General features: G+C 43.3%; 1 protein-coding gene and 1 long non-coding RNA gene across 4 annotated transcripts in view; one reads left to right on the top strand and one right to left on the bottom strand.

The window, feature by feature from the left end:
• LOC140481587 (uncharacterized) overlaps window positions 1–1113 on the bottom strand; it is a 39679-nt gene extending 38566 nt beyond the window's left edge. For all 3 annotated transcript variants that reach the window (XR_011961562.1, XR_011961564.1, XR_011961561.1), the window contains exon 1: window positions 950–1113. This is a non-coding gene — a long non-coding RNA (uncharacterized lncRNA). The remainder of the gene's footprint in view (window positions 1–949) is intronic.
• Window positions 898–27053, top strand: part of LOC140481584 (sideroflexin-5-like) — a 327308-nt gene continuing 301152 nt past the window's right edge. The window contains exons 1-2 of the mRNA XM_072578021.1: window positions 898–1021; window positions 20064–20132. Coding sequence (XP_072434122.1) covers window positions 959–1021; window positions 20064–20132 — 132 coding nt within the window. The 5' untranslated portion in view covers window positions 898–958. The remainder of the gene's footprint in view (window positions 1022–20063; window positions 20133–27053) is intronic.

Below are 27053 nucleotides of genomic sequence, written 5' to 3' on the forward strand. Positions count from 1 at the left end.
AGGGCATTTTTGATGACGTGGGAGGGGAAATTGTGATCTTTGAAGAAGACCCCCCACCCCACCAAGCTCTCTATACACGTCATCATCCTCCACCACTTCTGCCACCGACAGACGGGCCCCACCACCAACGATATGCTTCCCTCCCCACTCCTATCAGTGTTCCGGAGAGACCGTTCCCTCCATGACTCCCTTGTCAGATGCTTGCACCCCCACCAGCCCACATCTCCGTCCCGGGGAGCACCTACCCCTGCCTCCCCAGGAAATGCAAAACCTGCGCCCACATCTCTCCCTCACCTCCGTACAAGGATCCTTCCACATCCGACAGAAATTTATCTGTACCTCTACCAATGTCATCTACCGTATCCGATGTGGCCTCCTCCATATCAGGTCACCAACTTGAGGATCGTTACCACCTGATGCCTGGAGGAAGAACGCCCCATATTCTGTCTTGGGACCCTGCAACCACATGGGATCAATGTGGATTTCACCAGTTTCCTCATTCCCCAAGCCTCCAACTTAGCACCGCCCTATCTGCTCCATCTTCCTCTCTGACCTATCTCCCTCACTTTCATCTACCTCCTGCATTCTCAGATACCATCCCCCCACCCCCCAACCCTCCCATTTATCTCTGAACGCCTCGCAGCCCATGAGTCTCATTCCTGATGAAGGGCTTTTGCCCGAAACGTTGATTTCGCTGCTCGTTGGACGCTGCCTGAATTGCTGTGCTAATCCAGTAAGAGGCAGCCGAGGGTACAGCGCATGCGCAGCCGGGCACGACGGGAAATGTAGTTCAACTCGCCGCAGCGATGACCTGCAACAGCGTCTGGTCCGTGGGATCGGTCCCCGCCCCCTATCGCCCTTTGACCTCGCCCTGTCAACCCCCTTTGCCCCGCCCCCTATTCCAGGGCTACGTAGGGATGTGCGACAGTCGGGACGAGCGATCTCAAACCTGTTGGAGATGGCAGCAGGTGGAAAAGCGGACTACCCTCTGTTTGCTCTGGGGAAACCACGATTTGACCAGGTAGAGTCGCTCGAGTTTGAGTGCGGCGGGTTATTTGAACGCGCCTCTCGCGCTGTCCCCGGAGGGGGGGAAGGAGGGTCGTCTCCAACCGTCAGCCGGGTCGTGGGGCGCGAGGACTGAACGGCCCGTCTCTGGTCACGCCCCCTGCATTCGATTAGGTGGAAATCACCCGTCCATCCCGCTCCCTTGCCCATCGCCGCGCCCCATTGGACGCGTCGCCCGTCAATCATTAAAGGGGCGGGGCGTTTATACCCCCCCTGTTATTCCATCAGCAATGGGGATGTGACAGATTGATCTAGGGATGCCAGGTTGAAACTGAGAAGAGGAAGAACCTCTTCTCTCAGAGGGTTGTGACACTTTGGAACTCCTTGCCACAGAGCTGTGGGCGGGCAAATTCTTGGGTATACTTTGAGGCTGAGATAGATTCATAGTCCGTCTGGGACAAAGTTAGAGTCATAAAGTTGTACAGGACTGGAACAGACTCTTCAGTCCAACTCATCCGTCCGACCAGATATCCTAAATTAAACTAGTCACATTTGCCAGCATTTGGCCCATATCCCTCTAAGCCCTTCCTATTCATATACAAGGAGAATGCGATGACTACAGATGTTGGAGAGTCAGAGTCGAAAAGTGTGGCGCTGGAAAATCACAGCGGGTCGGGCAGCATCCAAGGAGCAGGAGAATCACCGTTTCGGGCATAAGCTCTTCATTGGGAATGTGACAAAATGCAGCACCTCATATTCATCTAAATTATGTTAATTGTTAGTTTTAAATTTGGGATTGCTTAATAAAAGTTTATCTCGGATATGAAGGGATATGGGCCAAAGGCACAGATCCGCTACGGTCTCATTAAATGGCAAAACAGGCTTGAGGGGCTGAAAGGCCGACTGTTGTTCCTGTGTTTCTATAAGTGAACTCTTCTCTGCCAGATATTTAAATGTGCTCTCACTGTCCCAGTTCTTGCCTCTGTATTGTGCAATCGAGTGTTAAGAAGCAAAGGGATGACCTATAATCCAATTAACTGAAGTTAAAAATCATGCGACACTAGGTTATAGTCCAACAGTTTTATTTTGAAGTGCTAGCTTTTGGTGCATTGCTCCTTTGTCAGGTAGCTAGTGGGGCAGGATCATAAGATACAACTTATAGATTAAGATCATAGTGTCATGCAACTGATATGATACATTGTACAAACCTAGATTGCTGTTAATTCTTTCATCTTTGAGAATGGGTTGCAGGTTTCAATTCAATTGATTAAATGAGGCAGAGATATAATAAGAAAAAATTAAAAATACGGTGGTGCTTGAACTAAATAACTGGAATAACATAATAGGTATAAGAGTCATATGCCATGGGTCTAACCAAAGTAATAAGTAATCTAAAACTGTACAAGCTAATTAAGGTAGAGAGATCATAATAATTTCTCAAGGTAATGGTGCCAAAACAAGACAGTAAAGATGATTTTACAGATGTAGAACAGTGAGTGGGGTCATATGTAACTTGACATGAACCCAAGATCACAGTTGACGCCGTCTTCATGGGTAGGGAGCTTGCCCATCAGTTTCTGCTTGGCGATTCTGTATTGTTGTGTATTTCACAGTCTGCCTTGGAGGATGCTTACCTGAAGATCAGAGGCTGAATGTCCTTGACTGCTAAAGTGTTCCCCGAATGGGAGGGAGCATTCTTACCTTACGATTGTTGTGCGGTGTCCATTCATCCATTGTTGTAGCGTCTGCATCATCTCATCAATATACATGCCTGGATCATCCTTGCCTGCGGCGTATGAGACAGATAACATTGGCTGAATCACATGAGTGCCTACCATGTACGTGGTGTGTGGTGTTCGCATGTGATGGTAGTATCCATGTCGAAGATCTGACATGTCTTGCAGAGGTCGCCATAGCAGGGTTGTGTGGTGTTTTGGTCCATGTTATCCTGAAAGCTGTGAACACTGGTCTGTTTAAGGTTTGGCAGTTGTTTGAAGGCGAAAAGTGGAGGCAAAGGGATGATTTGGAGAGATGCTTATGATCATCATTGACTTATTGAAAACTGCGAAGAATATGTCGTAGTCTCTCCAGTCCAGGAAAGTACTGCATGGCGAAGGGTACTCTATCAGTCATTTCCCATGTTTATCTTCTGAGGAGGTCATTGAAGTTTTTCACTGTGGCACATCGGAACTGGCAATCATACCCTGTTCTTATGGAAGGCATGCTTCAAAATCTTCAGGTGTCTGTTGCATTCCTCCTCATCTGAGCAGATCCTGTGTATGCGCAAGGCTTATCCATAGGGAATGGAGACAAAAAGAACTACAGATGCTGGAATCCAAGATAGACAAGCAGGAAGCTGGGGGAATACAGCAAGCCACGTAGCATCAGGAAGTGGAGAAGTCGACGTTTTGGGTGTAACCCTTCTTCAGGACTGGAGAAGGGTTACACCTCAAACATTGACTTCTCCACCTCTTGATGCTGCCTGATTTGCTGTGTTCTTCCAGCCTCCTGCTTGTCTGTCCGTAGGGGATGACTTTTGTCCGTGGGCTTGCAGTTGAGTGAGGTACTGAGGTATCTGACCTTGATGGAAATTCGTGAGTCCAAGAATGAGACTGATTCTGAAGAATAGTTCATGGTAAGTCTGATGGTGGGATGAAACTTGTAGATGTCAATATGCAGTTGTTTAAGTGATTCAAGGACCTCACTCTCTGCTGTCTCATGGATAACCTGACGATGCTGCACTTCTCCAACTTCCACCTTAAACATATTAAAGAAGCTACCCCTACAGACAAGCCCTGTGCATCTACAGGATCTGCTCAGATGAGGAGAAACATGATGGACACCTAAAGATTTTGAAGGACGCCCTCATAAGAATGGGATATGATGCTTAACTCATCGATTGCCAGTTCTGACATGCCACAGTGAAAAACCACAGTGACCTCCTCAGAAGATCGACACAGAGTATGACTGATAGAGTACCCTTCGTCTTCCAGTACTTCTCTAGATTGGAGAGACTATACCATGTTCTTTGCAGCCTTCAACATGTCATCGATGACAATGAGCATCTTGCCAAGATCATCCCTTTGCCTCACTTCTCGCCTTCAAACATCCGTCAAACCTTAAACTGACCATCATTCACAGCAAACTACCCAGCCTTCAGGACAACACCATACAACTCTGCCATGGCAACCTCTGCAAGACACTTCAGATCATTGACATAGATACTACCATCGCATATGGGAACGCCATTCACCACGCACACAGCAGAAACTCATGTGACTTGGCTAAGGTTGCCTATCTCACTTGCTGCAGGCAAGGATGCCGCAAGGCATGATGTATTTTCGAGATCATGCAGACGCTACAACAATGGATGAACAGACACCAGGCAACAAACACCAGACAGGGATATTCCCTTCCAGTTGGGAACACTTCAGCAGTCAAGGTCATTCAGCCTCCAATATTCGGGTAAGCTTCTTTCAATGCGGCATTGAGATACACAACAATGCAGAATCGCTGAACAGAAACTGATGGTACTGCTGTGTACCCATGAAGACGGCCTCAACTGTGATCTTGGGTTCATTTCGCACAACATCTGAGCCCACCACACTGTTCCGTATCTGTAAAATCTTCCTTACTGTCCTGTTTTAGCATCATCACCTTGATAAATTGTTATGATCTCTCTACCTTAATTAGTTTGTACAGTTTTGGATTACTTATTACTTTGGTTAGAACCTTGGCATGTGACTCTTCTACCTATCCTGTTACTCCAGTCATTTAGTTTGTTTCCAGCACCATCGTGTTTTTAATTTTTTGCAATTATCTCTCTGCCTCATTTAACCAGATTATAGTTCGTAGCTTGTTATTCAGCTGTTAATGCTTTACTCACACCGTCTAACACTCTTTGTCACCTGCAGCAACTTATTATTCGACATTCCACTCACACCAGTTGTATGATCTTTTGATCTGTCTGCCTATAAATTCTGTGTCTGTGCTCTTCTCTCTCAGTTCACCTGACAAAAGGTGCTCCATGAAAGCTTCTGATTTCAGATAAACCTGTTGGATTATAACCTGGTAACGTGTGACTTCTGATTTTGTCCATCCCAGTCCAACAAAGACAGCTCTACAACAAACCCACATTAAAGATATCGGGTAAAATGACCAGAAGTTTAATGAAAAGGATAGGTTTTAAGGAATGTCTTAAAGGTAGAAAGTGAAGTTGAGAGGAAAAGAGATGGATTTGCAGAGCTTGATGGTATCTGCATCAGCTTACCTGAGACTGGACAAAGACTGCAGTGTTACCAAGGTGAAAATAACCCGAATGTGTCTTTGGAAGCTTTTGAGATTAACTATGATACTAAAGTTGCAAACATTGCAAGTTTATGACACCAGTGTGACAGTGCTATCTGTCAGCTATGACTGTCACCATGAACATACTTTAGAGAGTTTTTCAGATCAATTTACAATGTGTAGTCCTTATTGGAATGTGATATTTCTATAATTATTTAACTTTGTCTTTGTGAATAATTGGAAAGGGTGCAAAGAGCAACAACAGTTGTGGTCACAAGTGTTAAAACAATAATTAATGAAGAGACTAAAAAGCAATTCCTTGCAAAACATTCAAGGGCTTGTGCTTAATGTAAATCTTCTAACCTATGTAATGACGAAGAAAAACTACAAAAGGAGATGAGAAATATGATTATAAATCAGAGTTTAGGAGTTTAGTCATCATGCTAGCCAATGGTTGTGAGTTTGAATTTCAATATGGCGAGTTATGAGGTTGAATGTCCCCATGTGATAAATGCGGTAATTTGTGAGTTACTGCCAGAATATTTTTATTGAACCTTTCTTTACATTGGAACATAAGAATTAAGTGTAGAGGTAAGCCATTTGACCCTTCAAACCATAGAATCATAGAATTCCTACAGTGTGGAAGGAGGCCATTCAGCCCATCGAGTCCACACCAACTCTCCAAAAGCTTCCCACCCAGACATGGCCCTCTATTCCCATAACTCCACAGTTAGCATGGCTAATCCACCTCACCTGCACATTCTTGGACACTACAGACAATTTAGCATAGCCAGTTTACCTAACCTGCACATCTTGACAGCAATAGTGTGAGTTCAATGAAATCATGTTTGTGTTATGAATTCCAGATTTTGACGTACTGGACATCCCCCGCCTCCTGCAGCATACTCTTAACGCTGCTGAAGTGGTTTAGCAAGTCAAGCATTTAGTGATGTAGTCATCTGTAATAAGGGACGAGAGTTAAATGTGATCTTGCCAAGTCAAAGGTGCTTAGACTTAAAAATAATGAATGAAACAGGGAGGTAACTTAAGTAATTTTGATGTTCTGAAGTTCCAGAATAAAGGTCATGTAGTTAAGTATATACTACCTTTGACTATATCTGGCCAATCGCTAATGTGAAGCCTAGATGAGTAGAGACTGCCCCAAAACATATGGGATGAGTGCTCAGTTCAAGAAAAAAATGCACCCACTCTATACAATGAATGAATATAATCGGTTGCTACACCTTGACAGCAATTTCGGTGAATAGATTTTGGATCACCTGGCCTAGTTTCTCCGAATGCGACTCTGGCAAGTGGTGTTTTATAATATTCCATAATGCCTTCAGACATTTTATTCCACTAAGGGTGCTAAAATAAACTATTTTCCCATTGGTGATTGTGCCTACAGCTGCATAGACCTTAAGTATTGGAATTCCCTTACTAAACCTCTGTGTCTCTAAACTCTTCTTAAAACAGGGCTCTTCTTTGACAAGCCTCCTGATTATCCATCCTATTAACTGCTTCTGTGTTTTCACCTTTGGAATATGCATAAATTGATCTTTGCCTGATTGGCAGGATTCCAGGAATGGAATCCTTCTCAAGGCAATGAATGGTCTACATTGGTTCCTGTTTTGTATGTGGGTCAGAGTCAAATTTTGACTCAGTTATACTGCTGTGAAGCACCTAAGACCCTTACCTCTATTAAAGGTGTTTTCAAATGCATGTCGTGGTTGAAGCATCGACACCAGATTGATACCTTTATTAACATGGAACACAGAGGTTTAATATCAAAGAAAAAATGAGTTGAACAAACGTTTGTATGGGCCCTGTACATGAACCTTAATGACTGGAATACGTGAATGGTCTTTTGTGCTCTGATCTCCTGTAACTTCTTTGTTTATTCAGTCTACTTTTGACTACTCTGTTCCTGAATTGTCATCAGAACTGGACATTTTGCAAAAGTACCATCACTTTTGAGTGAGTTTGAGTTGAAGTTTCAAAACTGTTCTGAAGTTTTTCATCCATTCTTGATGGCAGTAAACCTGCAGTAAAATGAAGGATTGAATTTTTTTAAACACTTTTTGCACTGTATATAAAAATCCAAGCAGCACAAACAATTCTGTATTTTCAATCTTTTTTTTGTTATATATGATGGGCTATGCACAAGCAGCATTTTAAATAAGAGTGTTGGCATAGGTATAGAGTAAGGGGTGTGGCACAGTATTAATGTTCCTGCTTCTGGGCCAGAAGATCTGAATTTATGTGGCACATCTCGCTGAGGAGTATTATGACACATCTGAACAGGTTGCTAGAGGGGAGGCAATGGAGTAGTGATAATATCACTGACAAATAAACCAGAGACCCAGATAACGTTCTGGGAACTGGGGTTCAAATCCCAGTGCAAAATTTGGATTCAGTGAAAATCTGAAGTCTCATTCACTAATGTCATATAGGGAAGGAGCTCTGTCATCTTTACATGTGACCTCTTGAAATGACAGAACAAGCCATTCTGTTGTATTTAACCAGATTAAAAAGTCTCAAAAGAGGAATGAAACCAGACAGACTACCTGGCATGTCAGTCGCAGACATTGTCAACACTGCATCTGGTGGTGAATGTTAAAACTGGGTGAACTGTCTCAGATTAGTCAAGCATCAGCTTGACAGAGTGATATTTACTGAATTATACCTCAGACACACCAAAACCACCACCATTGGCAGGATAATTCAACAGAGGTGGCAGACTGGCAACATAGTGGTATACAATAAGACGGGAATTGCTCTGAGAGTCCTCAACATTGATTTCCCCATGAAGTATAATAGCATCAGATCAAACGCGGGCAAGGAAACTTCCTGCTGACTGCCACCTACTGCCACTTGTGTCATCTGGTGAATTAGTACTCCTTCATGTTAAACACCATTTAGAGCAAGCACTAAAGGTGATAAAGACATGGAATCTAATCTGGGCAGAGATTTCAATGACCATCATTTAGTGGGCAGCACCACTGCTGACCCAGCTGGTCGAGGCCTAAGTGACATGACTGTGAAACCTGGTCCACGGCAAATGATCAGGGAAGAATATAATTGAGCTTGATCTCACCAATTTGCCTGTTGCAGATACATCTGGACTTAACAGTATCTTTAGGACTGACCACTGCACAGTCGTTGTGTTGACAAAATTCCATTTTCATAATGAGAATACGACCCCCGCCCCCCACCCCCCACCCCGCCCAATTGTGTCATGTGAAGTATCACCATGTTATGTAGGATAGCCTTTGAACAGATGTAGCAACTGAAAATTGGGCATCTAGGAGGTGCTACAGGCCTTGATAAGGAGCAGAATTGTACTGCCAATTGCAACTACTTGGCCCAGCTTATTTACCACTCTACCGTTACATCAAGCTAGGCGATCAACCCTTGTTCAATAAACAGTGCAGGAGGACAAAAACAGAAATTGCTGGGGAAATTCAAATCTAGCAGCATCTATGGAGAGAAAGGAAGCTAACATCTCGTGTCCAGCGACCTTCCTTTAGAATAGTGCAGGAGGACATGTCAGAAGCAATACCAGACTTGCCTGAAAATGAGGTATCAACCATTTGAGGCCAGAAAACAGTACTATTTGTATGTCAAATAGCATAAGGAACAAGTGATAGAGCTAAACAATTCCACAATCAAAACATCAAATGTAAGTTCTGCAATCTTGTTACATCCAGTCATGACTGGTGAATAATGAAGCAACTCACTGGCAGAAGAAGATCCCCAAGTAATTCCATCATCCATGATGGGAGAACCCAACACATCAGAACGAAAGATCAAGGTAAAGCATTTGCAAGAACGTTCAGCCAGAACTGCGGAGTAGATGATCCATTTTGACTTTCTCCAGTGATCCCCTGCATAACATATGCCAGTCAGTTTTCAGCCAATTTGTTTTACTCCATGTGATATCAAGAAACAATCTGAAGCACTGGATATGGCAGAGGCAATGGCCCTGACAAAATTAAAATTATATTACAGATAACTTGTGCTCATGGACTTGCTGTCCCCATAGCTACTATGTTACAGTACAGCTACAACCCTAGCATCTACCTAAGAATGTGGAAAGTTGCACAAGTGTATCCCGAGCCAAAAAGCAGAACAAGTCCAGTCTGGCCAATTACCACCCCATTAGTCTACTCTGAATCCTGAGTAAAGAGATGGAAGGTGCCAATAGCAGCACTATCAAACAGCAGTTGATAAATAATAGCCTGCTCACTGATGCTCAGTTTAGTGTCTGCCAGGCCCTCTCACCTCCTAATCTCATTGCAGCCTCGGTTCAAACGTGGACAAAAGAGCTGAATTCCAGAGTTGAGGTGAGAGTGTCTGACCTTGACATCAAGGCCACATCAGACAGAGCGTGGTATTCAGAAGCCCTTGCAAAACTGGAGTCAAGGTGAATCGGGGAAAACTCTTTTGACTTTGAAGTCAGACATCTCAGCTCCAGGGCATCTCTGTAGGAGTTCCTCAGGATGGTGTCTTGAGTCCAACCATTTTCAGTTGCTTAATCAACAGCCTTCACTCTGTCATAAGGTCACAAGCGGTTGTGCAATCATCAGCAAACACTATGTTCAGCACCACTCGCAACTCCTCAGATAATAAAGCAGTCCACGTCCTAATGGAGCAAAACTTGGACAGTATCCAGGTTTGGGTTGACAAAAAGCAAGTAAATTTTGCACCAAACAAGTGCCAAAAAATGACCATGTCCATCAAGAGAGAATCTAATTATTGCGCCTTGATATTCAATGTTTTACCATCATTGAATCCCGCCTTGTCAAAGTCCTAGGGGTTACCATTGACCAGAAATTAAACTGAACCAGCCAAGTAAATACTGTGAGTACAAGAGCAGGTCAGAGGCTTGGAGTCCCGCCGTGAGTAATCCACCTCTTGACTCCTCATGGTTTGTCCTCCATTTACAAGACACAAATCAGGAGTATGATGGAATACTCTCCAATTGCCTGGATGGGTGCAGCTCCAATAACACTTGAGAAGTTTGACACCATCCAGGATTGACACCACATCACAAACATTTACTCCTGCCTCGGTCAATGCTCAGCAGCAACAATATGCATCATCTACAAGATGAACTGCTGAAAGTCACTAAGGTTTTTTGGACAGCACCTTTGAAACCCACAACAACTACTACCACCTGTAAATTCCCTTCCAATCCACTGAAAATTCTGACTTTGAAATATATTGCCACTCTTTTATTGTTGGATTAAAGTGGAGTGAATCAACTTGGCTGAAAGCTGTCTGTGATTCAGGCACCCTCTAAAAAAGACTGATGGATCATCCACAGCAATTCCAGCTGAAAGTTGGTGCGAATGTTTCTACTGATCTTTTGCAGTGCTGTGCCATGCTACCCATTATTGAGTACCAGGATATTTGCAGAGTCTTTCCTCTACTAAGTTGTTTAATTATCCACCGTCATTCATGACTGGATGTGACAGGACTGCAGAGCTTAGGTCTGATATGTTGGTTGTAAAGTCACTTAGCTTCATTTATCACTTGCTCCTTCTGCTGTTTGACACATTAGTAAAGCTATTTTGTAACTTCACCAAGTTGGTGTCTGGTATTGTTCCTGGCATACCCTCCTACACTGTTCAGTACACCAAATAGACTGGAGTGGTTCGACATGCCAGCTCAGTGCAACCTTCTTAAGGCAATCACAGCTGAATAAGCAATGCTGGCATAGGTAGCAACTCCCCCATTCAATGAATTAATGAGAAAAATGTTATTCTGGCTACGTGACCTTAGCTATCCATTGCCAAATGTGAAGCAAGCAAAATTGTGTGACTAATCACTGGAGATGATGGCCTATTGATGTTATTGCTGGACTATTAATCCAGAAATGCTCTAGGGACCTGGGTTCCAATCCCACCAAGGCAAATGGTTGCATTTTGAATTTAGTTAATAACCTGGAATTAAGCATCTACTATGAAACCATTGTTGGTTGTCAGAAAAACCCATTGGGTTCACTAATTCCTTCAGGGAAGGAAATCTGCCAAACTCACCTGGTCTGGCCTATATGTGACTCCAGATCTTCAGCAATGTGGTTGACTCTCAGCTATTCTCTGAAAAAGCCGAGCAAACCACTCCGTTCAAAGGCAACTAGGGATGGGCAATAAATGCCGACCAACTAGCAAAGCTCAAGCCCCATGAGTGAATATCTAAAAAGGTGAATATTTGTTTGATCACATTTTAGAGAGTGATTGATTATATCATTTATGCAAGTTGTTCAGCATGCATGATTGTTTTGGGCTGAGTCAGTGCCTAAACCCTATCAAGGTATGGCAACACCATCTTTAGGCCACCGAAAGTATTCTCAGAACTGTTCAACTAAGGACTAACTTTCTGTCTACACTTGGCGTATTCAAAGTTCCTTGTTTTTCCCAGTCTGAGTTCAAAACTTCAAAGCATTTCCCATGTTTATGTTTTATAGAATGTGCTGATGAATGATTGTGGAATTTCATACTTTGACTTGTTTTCACTATATCCTTTTTCCAGTCTCTCAAATTAAGTCCACAAATGTGAAAAATGTAAAGCTGCATGTAAAATGGATGGTCCAAAGAATAAATGACATTTCAAATAGAATTAGGTGGAGTTTATGTCACGGAAATTGCTGATTTCTCCCAGCTGTTGGTGCTGGTATTTATACTTCACACTGATGTCCTGACATCCCTCTTCATAAAAACATAGAAATTAGGAGCAGGAGTAAACCATTTAGCTCTTCAAGCCTGGGATTCGATATGATTGTTGCTGAGTCAAAACCCTATTTCTGCTTTCTCCTAATCCCTTGGACCCATTTAGTCCTAAGCAGTATATTGAACTCCTTGAAAACATTCAATGTTTTTGCCTCAACCGTTTTCTATGTCACAGCTTCACCATTCTCTGGGTGAAGGAATTTCTCTTCATTTCAGTTTTAAATGGCCTACCCACTTTCCTGAAGAAGGGCTTATGCCCGAAACGTCGATTCTCCTACTCCTTGGATGCTGCCCGACCTGCTGCGCTTTTCCAGCAACACATTTTTCAGCTCTGATCTCCAGCATCTGCAGTCCTCACTTTTTACCCATTTTCCTTAGACTTTATCCCCTAATTCTGGACTGCTTGGTCATTAGGAACAACCTGTGTTTGCCACCACCACCACCACCCCCATTCCTGTTCTCCTAAAATCCAACAGATATAGACTCAGCCAATCTCTCTTCATAAATTGGGAGCAGATATTCTCTGGGAAATGCATGTCAGAAATGTGGAGGTTGTTTAGGGAGCACTTGCTGCGAGTGCTGGATAGGTTTGTCTCACTGAGGTAAGGAAGGGATAGTAGGATGAAAAAGCCTTGGGTGACAAGAGATGCAGAAGATCTAGTCAAGAGGAAGAAGGAAGCTTACTTAAGTTTGAGGAAGCAAAGATCAGACAGGGCTTGAGAGGGTTATAAGAGCTAGAAGGGGGCATGAAAAAGCTTTAGCGGTTATATTTACGGAAAACCCAAAGGCATTCTACAGTTATGTGAGGAAAAAGAGGATGGTCAGCATGAGCGGAGGGCCAATCAGGGATAGTGAAGGAAACTTGGGCCTAGAGTTGGAGGAGATAGGGGAGGTCCTCAACGAATACAGTATTCACTTCAATATTCACTGGTGAGATGGACCTTGTCACTTGTGAGGACAGTGCAAAACAGACTGATATGTTGAACAGTTTGATGTTAAGAAGGAGGATGTGCTGGAAATTTTGAAAACATGAGGGCAGATAAGTCCCCTGGGTCAGACGAGATATACCCAAGGTTATATGGGAAGCGAGGAAGGGATTACTGCACCTTTGCAATGATTTTTGCATCTTCACTGTCCAGAGGAATAGTACCAGATGATTGGAGAGTCGCAAATGTTAATCCCTTGTTAAGAAAGGGATTAGGGATAACCCTGGGAAAAACGTCAGTGGTCGGCAAATTATTAGAGACGATTCTGAGAGACAGGATTTATGATTATTTGGAAAAGCATGGTTTGATTAGAGATAGTCAACATGGCTTTGTGAGGGGCTGGTAATGCCTCACAAGCCTTATTGAATGTTTTGAGGATGTGACAAACACATTGATAAAGATAGAGCAGTGGATGTGGATTATATGGATTTTACCTTGGTGTTTGATGAGGTTCTCCATGGTAGGCTCATTCAGAAAATAAGGAGATCTGGGACACAGGGAAATTTGACTGTCTGGATACAGAATTGGCTGGCCCATAGAAGTCAGAGGGTGGTAGTAGATGGAAAGTACTCAGCCTGGAGCTGGGTGACCAGTGGTGTTCCACAGGGATCAGGTTTGGGACCTCTGCTCTTTGTGATTTTGATAGATCATATTAATGCTTGCAACACTATTTACAAAACACGCAAGTATACCACCCTGCTTTAATCAATACAGCACTTCGTATGGGAAATAATCATTCTAATCATCATAATAAGAAAACTTATTAAATCGCTGATCAGAAAGAAGCCACATTAAGTAGATGCGCAAAGAAAACACGATCAGGAAAGTAAACTTCGATACGCTGTTTCCGGAGGCACAATGTTTTTTCCTTGGCAAACTTAAAAAAAGGCAGCCTCTAAACTCCATCAAATATAGTCCCAACCAACCTCTCTTCATAAATTGGAAACAGATATTCCCAGGGAAATGCATGTCAGAAATGTGGAGGTTGTTTAGGGAGCACTTGCTGCGAGTGCTGGATAGGCTTGTCTCACTGAGTTAAGGAAGGGATGGTGGGATGTAAGAACTTTGGGTGTTGAAGTCCACATTCATGCCCTGGGGTTGAAGTGTTCTGAGGCGGAAGATGAGGCGTTCTTCCTCCAGGCGTCAGGTGGTGAGGGAGCTGCGGTGAAGGAGGCCCAGGACCTCCATGTCCTCGGCAGAGTGGGAGTGAGAGTTGAAATGGTGGGCCACAGAGCGGTGTGGTTGATTGGTGCGGGTGTCCCAGAGATGTTCCCTAAAGCACTCTGCTCTAACTTCACCAGTTTCCTCATTTCCCCTTCCCCCACCTCATCCCAGTTCCAAACTTCCAGCTCAGCACTGACCCCATGACTTGTCCTACCTGCCTATCTTATGTTCCACCTTTCCACTCCACTCTCCTCTCTGACCTATCACCTTCATCCCCACCCCGACTCACCTATTGTACTCTATGCTACTTTCTCCCCACCTCCACCCTCCTCTCATTTATCTCTCCACCCTTCAGGCACTCTGCCTCTATTCCTGATGAAGGGCTTTTGCCCGAAACGTCGATTTTCCTGCTCCTCGGATGGTGACTGAACTGCTGTGCTTTTCCAACGTCACTCTAATCCAGAATCTGGTTTCCAGCATCTGCAGTCATTGTTTTTACCTATGCAGAAGATCTAGTCAAGAGGAAGAAGGAAGCTTATTTAAGTTTGAGCCACTCTAAGGAGTGGCTCAGTGGTTAGCACTGCTGCTTCACAATGCCAGGGACCCAGGTTCGATTCCCACTTTGGGTGACTGTCTGTGTGGAATTTGCACATTCTCCCCATTTGAGCGTGAGTTTCTTCCGGGTTCTCCGGTTTCCTCCCACAATCCAAAGGTGTGCATGTTGGGTGAATTGGCCATGCTAAATTGCCCATAGTGTTAGGTGTATTAGTCAGGGGTAAGTGTCGGGTCAGGGAATGGGTCTGGGTGGGTTACTCTTCGGAGGGTTGGTGTGGACTTGTTGGGCCAAAGGGCCTGTTTCCTTATGTAGGGAATTTAATCTAATCTAAATGACTTGAATGAGGAAGCAGAAGGGTGGCTTACTAAGCTTGCCGCTGACACGAAGGTTGGTGGAGTTGTGGATAGTGTGGAAGGCTGTTGTAGGTTGCAATGGGACATTAACAGGATGCAGAGCTGGGCTGAGAAGTGGCAGATGGAGTTCAACCTGGAAAAGTGTGACGTGATTCATGTTTGTAAGTCGAATTTGAATGTAGGTTACAGGATTAAAGGCATGATTCTTGGTCGTGTGGAGATACAGAGGGATCTCAGGGTCCACATCCATAGATCCCTTAAAGTTGCCAGCCAAGTTGATTTGGGTTGTTAAGAAGGCACATGGTGTGTTGGCTTTCATGAGCGGGGGATTGAGTTTAAAAGCCACTCAGTTATGCTGCAGCTGTACAAAGTCCTGGTTAGACCACACTTGGAATATTGTGTTCAGTTCTGGTTGCCTCATTATAGGAAGGATGTGGAAGCTTTAGAAAGGGTGCAGAGGAGATTTACCACGTTGCTGCCTGGATTGGAGGGCATGTCTTATGAAGAAAGGTTGAGGGAGCTTGGGCTTTTCTCAATGGAGCGAAGAAGGGTGAGAGATGACTTGATAGAGATAGACAAGATGATGAGAGGCATAGATAGAGTGGATAGTCAGAGACTTTTTCCCACGTAGGAAATGGCTGTCACAAGGGAGCATAATTTTAAGGTGATTGGAAGAAGGTTTAGGGGAGGTGTCAGAGGTTCTTTACACAGAGAATCGTGGGTGTGTGGAAATCACTGCCAGCAGTGGTAGTAGATTCAGATACATTTGGGACATTTAAACGACTCTTGGATAGGCACATGGATGATAGTAAAATGAAGGGTTTGCAGGTTAGTTTAATCTTAGAGTAGTATAAAAGGTCAGCACAAGATTGAGGGCCGAATGGCCTGTACTGTGCTGTACTGTTCTAAGTTCCATTTTCTGTGCTGTATACCTGCCATGCCAGGAATCAATTGTGTGTTGCATTCCCTTTATAGCCAGAACATCCTTCCTCAGATAAGGAGATCAAAACTGAATACAATACTTCAGGTGTTGACTCAGGAAGGACTTATACAAATACAGTAAGACATCACTGCTCCTGTACTCAAGTATCCTTGCTTTGAAGGTCAATATACAAAGTGTAGGAACAAGTTACAGTAGATGCGAGAATCTGTACTGACACTAACAAATCCTGGAGATCACATTGGGTCAGGCAGCATCTACAGAGAGACAGCAAGTTAAAGTTTTTGAGTCTAGATGACTCTTCATCAGTGCTGAAGTGAAGTGTGGAGGAGACAGCGTTTATTCCTTAGTTTGGCAGGGTGTGCGGAGGTCATTGGTGTAGGGTGCTAATTGAGAAAAAGTGTTGATCGTTCAGATTAAATGATTGGAACGTGAGAATAACAAAACAATGGGGTGTTTCCTGCCTAACTTGAAAGGACAGTTAAGTGGGATGGGGAGAGAGGAAGACATGATAACAAGCTAAAAAAAAGGGAATAAATGGGAATTGGTTCACAATTTAACTTAATATAAAGTCGTTGAACTTAATATAAAGTCCAGAAAGCTATAAAATGCCTCCTCTGAAGATGAGATGTTGACCTTCCAATTTGTACTGTGAATCACAGGAGCACTGCAGCATGCCATGAACAGACATGTGAGCATATTAGCAGGATACTGTGTTAAAATGACTCACTATGGGAAGATTGGGGTCCTGCTTGCACACAAACCAGAGGTATTCCGCAAAGTGGTCATGCAGTCTATGTTTGTTTTCTCCAGGCCACATTGGGTGCAGTGAATACAATACACAAGATTGGAGTCATGATTTGGAGATGCCGGTGTTGGACTGGGGTGTACAAAGTTAAAAATCACACAACACCAGGTTATAGCCCAACAGATTTAATTGGAAGCACACTAGCTTTCAGAGCGACGCTCCTTCATCGGGGTGTACAGGTGAAATGCTGCTTCACCTGGAAAGACTGCTGAGGCCCTTGGATGGTGAGCAGGGGCAGGTGTTGTACTTTCTGCTGTTACATGGGAAGGTGCTGTGGTGAGGGAGTTGGTTGTGGAATGGACTAGGGTGTCCCTGAACTATCAACATATTTTCTCCATTAGCACCCTATGACCACTATCCTCACCACTCTCACCCCCACACCCTGAACTATAACAGCAGTCATCCCAGCTCCCACAAATAAAGCTGCATTGCAACACTATTTAAACAGACAAGGACACACTGCTGCAGCAATCCAGAACTTCAGAGGGCAGAACAGGAACATTTATTCAAGGGACTTAAACAAACAGGTACTCCAAGAACACTATCCTCCAATACTTATGCAACAAACTTAAAGAAGAAAAAACTACACAACCAGACACGATAGTGACCACGCCAACATTAAAGAAATATCAGAAATGACTACCCAACTACTCGGGCCTCTAGGAATCTTAATTGCCCACAAACCAGCAAATACCTTTCACCAGCTCCTCACAAACCTAAAAGACCCAGCACCTACATACAACAGGACTAACATTATTTCCAAGATACCCTGCAAGGACTGTGAAAAACACTAAATAGGACAAACAGGAGGAAAACTGACCATACGAGTACACAAACATCAACTCGCCATTGCCAAACATAACAAGTACTCTCATTTCCAACCACACAGACACCAAAAGACACCAATTCAACTGGGACAATATAACCATCTAGCGCAGGCTAAACAGAGAAACACAAGGGAATTCCTTGAAGCCTGACACTTCAACTGGAACTCAATCAATAAACACATTGAACTAGACCCCATTTACAAACCACTCAGATACAGAACCGGAAGTACCGAAAAAAAGGAAACATAAATACCAGGCGGGGCAGACCACCAACACTGTATTGAAGACATACTGATGATGTCACCTAACGAGGCGACAAACGTCTGCAGAAAACCACACCAGCTCAGCGAACGAATCTACAACCTCATCCACAACTTGAGCTACAAATCTTTTCAAAAACTCTAATTAGCTCAACTGTAACCCTATCGAACTGCTTAACAAAATAAAATATTAACTCTGAATAATTAACTGTTTAAATATAGTAAATCCCATAAACACACCATTGGCAAAAACAAATTCAGTAAAATAGATCATCTCACATGCAATTCTAGCAGCAGGAAGAGAACCCCAGTTTTTAGCTGTAACACAGAGAGGAATAAGAGCTTCCACATCCAGCTTCAAGCCCTGTATTCCTGATGAAGGGCTTTTGCCCGAAACGTCGATTTTACTGCTCCTTGGATGCTGCCTGAACTGCTGTGCTTTTCCAGCACCACTAATCCAGAATCTAGTTTCCAGCATCTGCAGTCATTGTTTTTATCTAGCTTCAAGACCCCAGCAACTGCTACTGAAGGATAAAATTTTTTTAAAAACTGGTTCGGTGGGAGCTTGAATCCACCCATTGAAGCTGCTTCAATTGTTCCAATTTTGAAAAAAAACCCAAGCTGTTTATTTTATTGGCTTTGTAGCAGAGTGCTCAGCGCCTCTGTCATAACCTTTCTTTATATAAGAAAAAGGTCAAAAGTAAGCATAGTACCTTCCGAGAACTCTTGAAAACATTTTGTAGCTGTATATTACTTTAAGATGCAGTGAAAAACGCTACAGATTTTCTTTCTTCTCTTTCCTTCTTATGCTTTCTGTTGAATTAGGCTGAACAATGTGCAGGTTGTTTTGCTATAACACACAGTTCATTAACGTAAGTTTACTGTAATGCGATTAATGAACAGGGAACACTGTTTCTAAAGTTGGAACTTTTAAGATGTGTTGGCTGTAACACGATTACATCGGCAAGCACTGTTCCTAAAGCGCGATTTTTCAATGATGCTGAATTGCATAAGAACGCAACCATTGCATTACAGAAGAATTAGCTGTCGTGCAAAAGCTTGAGAATTTAGAAGAAAAAGAGGTGACCCTTTTGAAACGTACAAGATTCTTGGAGGATTTGACAAGGTAGATACAGAAAGGTTGGTTTCCCCTCTGGGACAGTCAAAGACCAGTGGACATAATCCATAATCTGAGTAAGATATGGTCCATTTAAGACCGAGGAGGAGAAGAAATCTTTTCTCTCAAAAGGTAGTGAATCTGGACTTATTTAATCAAGAAGGCTGTAGAGGCCGGTTTGTTAAGTATATTCCGGGCTGAAATAGACAGATTTTTAAATAGTAAGGAAATCAAGGGTTATGGAAAAGACAGAAGCAGACTCACTGGGCTGAATGGCCTCCTTCTGCTCCTACATCCTACGGTCCATAAGTGCTAAGTCTCAAATGCTTTATCATTTATCTATCACTCCACCCTATCTATCACTCAGTCTCACCCACTTCCATCCTCCCGTTTCCTCTGGAGTCTTAATTCACACCTATTGGCAGGCAAAGACTTGTCAGGAGCTTAAGGTCCACCACATGCAAACTCCATCATGTCCAAAATTTTGTTCTGTGTGAAACGAGAAGCCACTGTTTGTACACTACTCCATCTACGGAGCCCCATTGATTATGTATCCAGCAACGCGAGTCTCATTTTGAAATTCCAAGGTAGTCTTGCTGACTTTGCCTCTGGAAACTACTCCTTCTTGGGTCTTTAACCTCTGCCTCTAGCTTTTATGATTGATTGCCTTCAGCTATCACAGTCCTACTCTTTGGATCTCTGCAAACCTGAGTTTTGCTGCATGTCTCCTCTAAAAGATTCCCATCTTTCTCAACATGTTTCCAATCATATCTTAAATTGCAACTTTACGTCACCTTTTCCTCTAACATGCCCTAGGATATTTGTATGTTATTTAAATGCAAATTTGTTTCTAAATTTTGGATGTTTGTAAAATACTAAATGAATTACTTTGAGCTTTAGCGTTTCATGAGATTTCAGCTACGACATGAAGCTGGTATTTTTAAAAATGCTGACAGACTTGTTTTCTGGTGACTGCACATTTCCTGCATTTATGGTACCTTATTTATGTTTCTCTTTTTCTTTCAGTCTACTTTTTATGGACGCTTCCGACATTTCCTGGATATCATTGATCCACGGACTCTGTTTGTCTCTGAGGTACTCTGTAAAGTATATGTTTTATAAACCTTCTTCAGTTGGGTAAACAATCAATCCAACTTTTTCTTTTTATAGGCTATGTTTGCACTTCCAAACAGACACCTTCCTACTGTTAATCCATATTCCACATTTAAACTACCAAATCATAAATTCCTTTCAGCACTTTAAATATGTTCTACAGGCATGTAACCCGTAGATTATTGTGTATTCTATGAAACTGTGGGGAGGTGATGGCCTTGTGATGTTGCCACTGGACTAGTGTCCATATGTAGGTAATAGTTTGGGTACAAATCCACACCAGATGGTGGAATGTAATTCAGTAAAAAATCTAGAATTTAAAGTCAAATGATGACCATGAAACCATTGTCAATTGTTGTAAAACCCATCTTGGGAAGGAAACTGCCATCCTTACCATATGACTTCAGACTATCAATGTGATTGGCTCTTAACTAACTTCTCAAAAGCTACTCAGTTGAATCAACTGGTACAATATCTAAAGAAAGGAATGAAATAAGATGGACACCTGGCATTGCGTAAGGCACCAGAAACAACAATGGCATGCACCGTCCTGTTGACACTGCAAAGTCTTCCTCACTAACATCTGGGATCTGGTACCAAAGTCTGTCTCTCAGACTGGTTAAGTAGCAACCTGACATAATCAAACACTTGGAACCATACCTTTCAGATAATGTCCTAGACACCGCCATCACCCCCCCCTGGATATGACTTGTCTCACTAGGACAGAAGCAGAAGTGGTGGTGTTACAGTGGTATTCAGACCTAGGCAGTTGCTCCAGGACTCATCAACATTAACTCCAGCTCCAAGAAGCCTCGTGACACCAGGTCAAATGCAGACAGAGAAAGGTCTTCCTTACACCGGACCATGCACCATCTGACCCCCACAGTTGATTTTTGAACACCATTTGGAGGAAGCTCTGAGGGTGGGAAGGCTGTAAATGTAGTTTGGGAGGGGTCTCCTAGCACCATTTCTGACTGGGCAAGTTTTATACTAAAGGACGTAGCTACTGGATTGGGACAGGTGATGAGGGAACGGGAGGGACACTCATACTTGACCTCATCTTCACCAATCTGAGTGCAGCAATACATCTGTCCATGACTATATTGGCAAACGCTACTATTGCACTGTCCTTGGAGAGACAAACTCTTGTCTTCACTCTGAAGATGCTCCCTGAGGAACATTGCAGGCCTAACCAACTTCAACTGTTCCAGCAGTGACTGGTCCCTACATCAGATGTGGGGATGTTCACGATTATTACACAATCTTCAGCACCATTTGCAACCCCTTATATGTAACAAGACCTTGTTATGGACCAGACTAAAGCCCCTTCAAATATATCAAGGAGATAGCCTCGACCCTCACTTTTTCTTATTTAAAGACAAGAGTAAGGTACTGTGTTCCCGATGTTTTTCATTATTTGTTATACAATTCGACCTTAAACAAAACAGACTTTGTTCTTAATCTACAGTTAGAATACAGACAAAAGAATAAAGAATTGGTTGAACGTGAACTCCATTGGAAAACATAACAAAATAATATGTTACTTAACTACTGAACAGCAACTGTTCCACTATAGTAAAATCCCATAAACACACCCTTGGCAAAGGCAAATGCAGTAAAGTAGATTGTCACACGTGCAATTCTGGCAGCAGAGACAACCCAAGCTTTTAGCTGTCAAAAAGAGAGAGTTGTAGCAGGTTTCACAACCAGCTGCCAAAAACCCCAACAACTACTGAAAGCAGAAGTAAAGCCCTTGTTTTGTGGGAGCCTGACTCCATCCATTCATGCTGCTTCTGTTGTTCCAACATTTAAAAAGAAACCCTAGGCCTCACAAGCGGTTGACTTTATTGGCTTGGAACTGAGTGCCTCAACTTCTGTTGATAAAAGAGAATGATTATGTCCAACTAGAGATAATCGAAACATTGACATTCAAACCCTTACCATCACTGAATCTCCCAGTACCAACGTCCTGGGGAGGTAACCATTGACCATATGCTGAACTGGACTAGCAATTTAATTATTGTGGCTACAAGGTCAAGTGAGTCACCTAATCCTTTCAGGATAATTCACTTCCAGACTCCCCAAAGCCTGTTTACCAATTACAATATACATGTCAGGAGTATGATGAAATACTTCCCACTTGCCTGGATGATTGCAGCTCCAAAACACTCAGGAAACTTGACAACATCCAGGACAATGCAGCCTGCTTGATTGGCACCAAATCCACAAACATACATTCCTTCCACCACTAGCAATCAGTAACAGCAGTGTGTATGATTGACAAGATGCACTGCAGACATTCACCAAGACTCCTTTGACAGCACTGTCCAAATTCACAAGCGCCACAAACTAGATGGACCAGAGTAAGCAGACACATTGGAATATCACCGCCTGCAAGTTCTTTTCTAAGCTCCTCAACATCCTGACTTGGAAATGTATTGTCATTCCTTCAGTGACACTGGGTCAAAATCCTGGAATTCTCTCCCAAACAATATTGTGGTCTGTCCCCATAGTTAGGTAGACAGACAGGAGGTTTTGTGGAAACAAAAGAGACACATGGTTGGTGTGTTGCCTCCCAGGTGCCAGGGTTCGTGATGTCTCTGACTGTGTTTTTGGGATCTTTATAGGGGAGGGTCCACATAGGCACCAGCGACATAGGTAGGAAGAGAGATGGTGAATTTAAGGCAGATATTCAGGGAGCTAGGGTGGAAGCTTAGTGCTAGAACAAACTGAGTTGTTATCTCTGGTTAGTTGCCCATATCATGTGCTAGTGAGGGGAGAAATAGCGAGAGAGGAGTTGAACACGTGGCTACAGGGATAGTGCAGGAGGGAGGGTTTTGGACTCCTGGATAATTGGGGCTTTTTCTGGGGTAGTTGGGACCTCTGCAAACAGGATGGTCTTCACCTGAACCAATATCTGGAGGTGGGGGGGGTGAAATTTGGTAATGTTCTTCAGGTGGGTTTAAACCATTTCAGCAGGGGGATGGGAACCCAAACTGTAGTTGAAATACAGAAGAGGTTGAGAGAGGGAGGTCTGAATAAGGTTTCAGGAACGCAAGAGGGCACTGGCAAGGAAAAGGTTGGTTTGAAGTGTGGGTCGGTTCCAGGGATTTCAATTTTGTGGCCATTTCAGAGACATGGGTAGAGGAGGGACAGGAATGGTTGTTGCAGATTCTGAGATTTAGATGCTTCAGTAAGAACAGAGAAGATGGTAAAAGAGGTAGGGGTATGGCATTGTTAGTCAATAACAGTATTACAGCTGCAGAAAGGACGTTTGAGGATTTGTCAACGGAGGTAGTATGGGCTGAGATTAGAAACAGGAAAGGAGAGGTCACCCTGTTGGGAGTTTTCTATAGACCTCTGAATTGTTCCAGAGATGCAGAAGAAAATATAGCAAAGATGATTCTCAGTAGGAGTGAGAGTGACAGGGTAGTTGTTATGGGGGACTGCACCTTCCCAAATATTGACTGGGAATGCTGTAGTTCAAGTTTTAATAGAGCCATAGAGATGGTACAGCATGCAAACAGACCCTTCGGTTCAACCCGTCCATCCCAACCCAACCTAATCCCACCTGCCAGCACCCAGCCCCTATCCCTCCAAATCCTTCCTATTCATATACCTATCCAAATGCCTCTTAAATATTGCAATTGTACCAGCCTCCACCACTTCCTCTGGCAGCTCATTCCATACACGTACCACCTGCTGCGTGAAAAAGTTGCCCCTTAGGCCTCTTTTATATCTTTCCCCTATCACCCTAAATCTATGCCCTCTAGTTCTGGACTCTGACCCCAGGGAAAAGACTTTGCCTATTTACCCTATCCATGCCCCTCATAATTTTGTAAACCTCTATAAGGTCACCCCTCAGTCTCTGATGCTCCAGGGTAAACAGTCCCAGCCTGTTCAACCTCTCCCTATAGCTCAAATCCTCCAACCCTTGCAACATCCTTGTAAATCTTTTCTGAACCCTTTCAAGTTTCACAACAGCTTTCCGATAGGAAGGAGACCAAAACTGCACGCAATATTCCAACAGTGGCCTAACCAATGTCCTGTACAGCTGCAATATGACCTCCCAACTCCTGTACTCAATATTCTGACCAATAAAGGAAAACATACTGGGTAATGAACCCAGCCAGGTGTCAGATTTGGAGGTAGGTGAGCACTTTGGTGATAGTGACCACAATTCGGTTATGTTTACTTTAGTGATGGAAAGGGATAGGTATACACCGGAGGGCAAGAGATACAGCTGGGGGAAAGACAATTATGATGTGATTAGACAACTTTTAGGATGCACTGGATGGGGAAGGAACCTGCAGAGCATGGGCACAACAGAAATGTGGAGTTTATTCAAGGAACAGCTACTGTGTCCCCTTTGTAAATATGTACCTGTCAGACAGGGAGGAAGTTGTCGAGTGTAGGAGCAGTGGTTTACGAAGAGTTTAATCTCTTGTCAAGAGGAAGAAGAGGCTTATGTTACGATGAGATGTGAAGGCTCAGTTAGGATGATTGAGAGAACCAAGTCAGCTAGGAAAGACCTCAAGAGGAAGCTAAGATGAGCAAGAAGGGGACATGAGAAGTTGTTGGCAGATAGGATCAGGGAAAACCCTAAAGCTTTCTACAGGTATATAAGGGATAAAAGAATGACTAGAGTAAGATTAGGACCAATCAAGGACAGTAGTGGTATGTTGTGCGTGGAGTCAGTGGAGATAGGGGAAGCGCTAAATGAATATTTTCATGAGTATTCAGACTGGAAAAAGACAGTGTTGTCGAGAAGAATACTGAGAAACAGGCGACTCGACTAAATGGGAGTGAGGTTCACAAGGAGGAGGTGTTAGAAATTCTGGAAAGTGTGAAAATAGATAAGTCCCTGGGGCTAAATGGAATTTAGCCTTGGATTATCTGGGAAACCAGGGAGGAGATTACCAAGCCTTTGGCTTTGATCTTTATGTTGTCCTTGTCTGTGGGAATGGTGCCAGAAGACTAGAGGATAGCAAATGTTGTTCCTTTATTCAAGAAGGGAGTAGAGACAACCCTGGTGGACCAGTGAGCCCTACTTCAGTTGTGGGTCAAGTGTTGGGAAGGTTATAAGAGACAGGATTTATAATCATCTAGAAAGGAATAAGTCGATTAGGGATAGTAAACATGGTTTTGTGAAGGGTGGGTCGTGCCTCATAAACCTTATTGAGTTCTTTGAAAAGGTTACCATACAGGTGGATGAGGGTAAAGCGGTTGATGTGGTGTATTTGGATTTCAGTAAGACATTTGAATAGGTTTCCCATGGTAGGCTACTGCACAAAATATGGAGGCATGGGATTGAGGGTGATTTTGTGGTTTGGATCAGAAATTGGCTAGCTGAAAGAAGACAGCGGGTAGTGGTTGATAGGAAATGTTCATCCTGGTGTTCAGTTCCTAGTGGTGGACTGCAAGGATCTGTTTTGTGTCCACTGTTGTTTATCATTTTTATAAACCTGGATGAGGACATAGAAGGATGGGTTAGTAAATTTACAGATGACACTAAGGTCGGTATAGTTGTGGGTAGTGTCGAAGGATGTTGTAGGTTACAGAGGGACGTAACTAAGCTGCAGAGGTGGACTGAGAGGTGATAAATGGTGTTTAATGCAGAAAAGTGTGAGGTGATTCACTTGGAAGAAGTAACAGGAATGCAGAGTACTGGGCTAATGGTAAGGTTCTTGGTGGTGTAGATGAGCAGAGAGATCTCTGTGTCCATGTAAATTGATCCCTCAAAGTTGCCATCAAACTGATAGGGCTGTTAGGAAGGCATATGGCGTGTTAGCTTCTATTAGTAGAGGGATCGAGTTTCAGAACATTGAGGTCATGTTGCAGCTGTACAAAATTCTTGGTGCGGCCATACTTGGAGTATTGCTTATAGTTCTAATCAATGCATTTTCGGAAGGCTGTGGAAGTTTTGGAAAGGGTTCGAAGGAGATTTACTAGGATGTTGCCTGATGGGGAGGGAAGATCTTATGAAGAAAGGTTGAGGGACTTAAGGTTGTTTTTGTTGGAGGGAAGAAGGTTGAGAGGTAACTTAATTGAGACATACGAGATAATCAGAGTGTTAGATAGGGTGAACAGTGAGAACCTTTTTCCGAGGATGGTGATGGATAGCATGTGGGGCATAGCTTTAAATTGAGGGGTGAGATATAGGACAGATGTCAGAGGTAGTTCCTCAAGAGAGGAGGAGGGACGGGGAACGCACTGCCTGCACCAGTTGTTGACTCACCAACTTTACAGGCATTTAAATGGTTATTGGATAGGTATATGGACGAGAATGGAATAATGTAGGTTAGATGGGCTTCAGATTGGGTCCACACGTCAGCGCAACATCGAGGGCAAAAGCGCCTGTAGTGCGCTGTAATGTTATATATTCTGTGGTCCCCTATAACAAATGAACTGCAACAGTGAAGAAGGTAGCTCACCACCATCTTTTCAAGAGCATCCAGGACTGGCCAGTAATACCCATGTTCCTGGATTGAACAAAGAGCATCTAAAGGAAATATATCCTGAATTTGACAACTGTACTAATTCTTCTAAATGCAAGATGGTAGTGGAGTAGGGCTCCTGAGTTTTGCTTTTATTTCTTTTTCTTTTCAAAAGCTTTTCCTTTTTTATCTCTTTTCTTGTTTGTTTTTTGATCTTCTATTTTCCTAACTTACCTCGAGCTCCGATGGCATCAGCAGTGGACCTCAAGCAAGCCCCAGCGGAGACCTCGAGTGAGCCTGACATGCAAATTCGTGAAGCGTTTCATATTTAAAAGGGGCTAATATACTGGCAGGGAAATTTGCTAGAGCTGCTTGGGAGGATTGAAGATAGTATGGTAGGGGATTTTAACTTTCTAAACATAGACTGGGACTCCTAATGGGTGAAAGGTTTAGATGGAGAGGAATT

This window comes from Chiloscyllium punctatum, chromosome 1, assembly GCF_047496795.1.
Source record: "Chiloscyllium punctatum isolate Juve2018m chromosome 1, sChiPun1.3, whole genome shotgun sequence".
NCBI classification, from domain to species: Eukaryota; Metazoa; Chordata; class Chondrichthyes; order Orectolobiformes; family Hemiscylliidae; genus Chiloscyllium; species Chiloscyllium punctatum.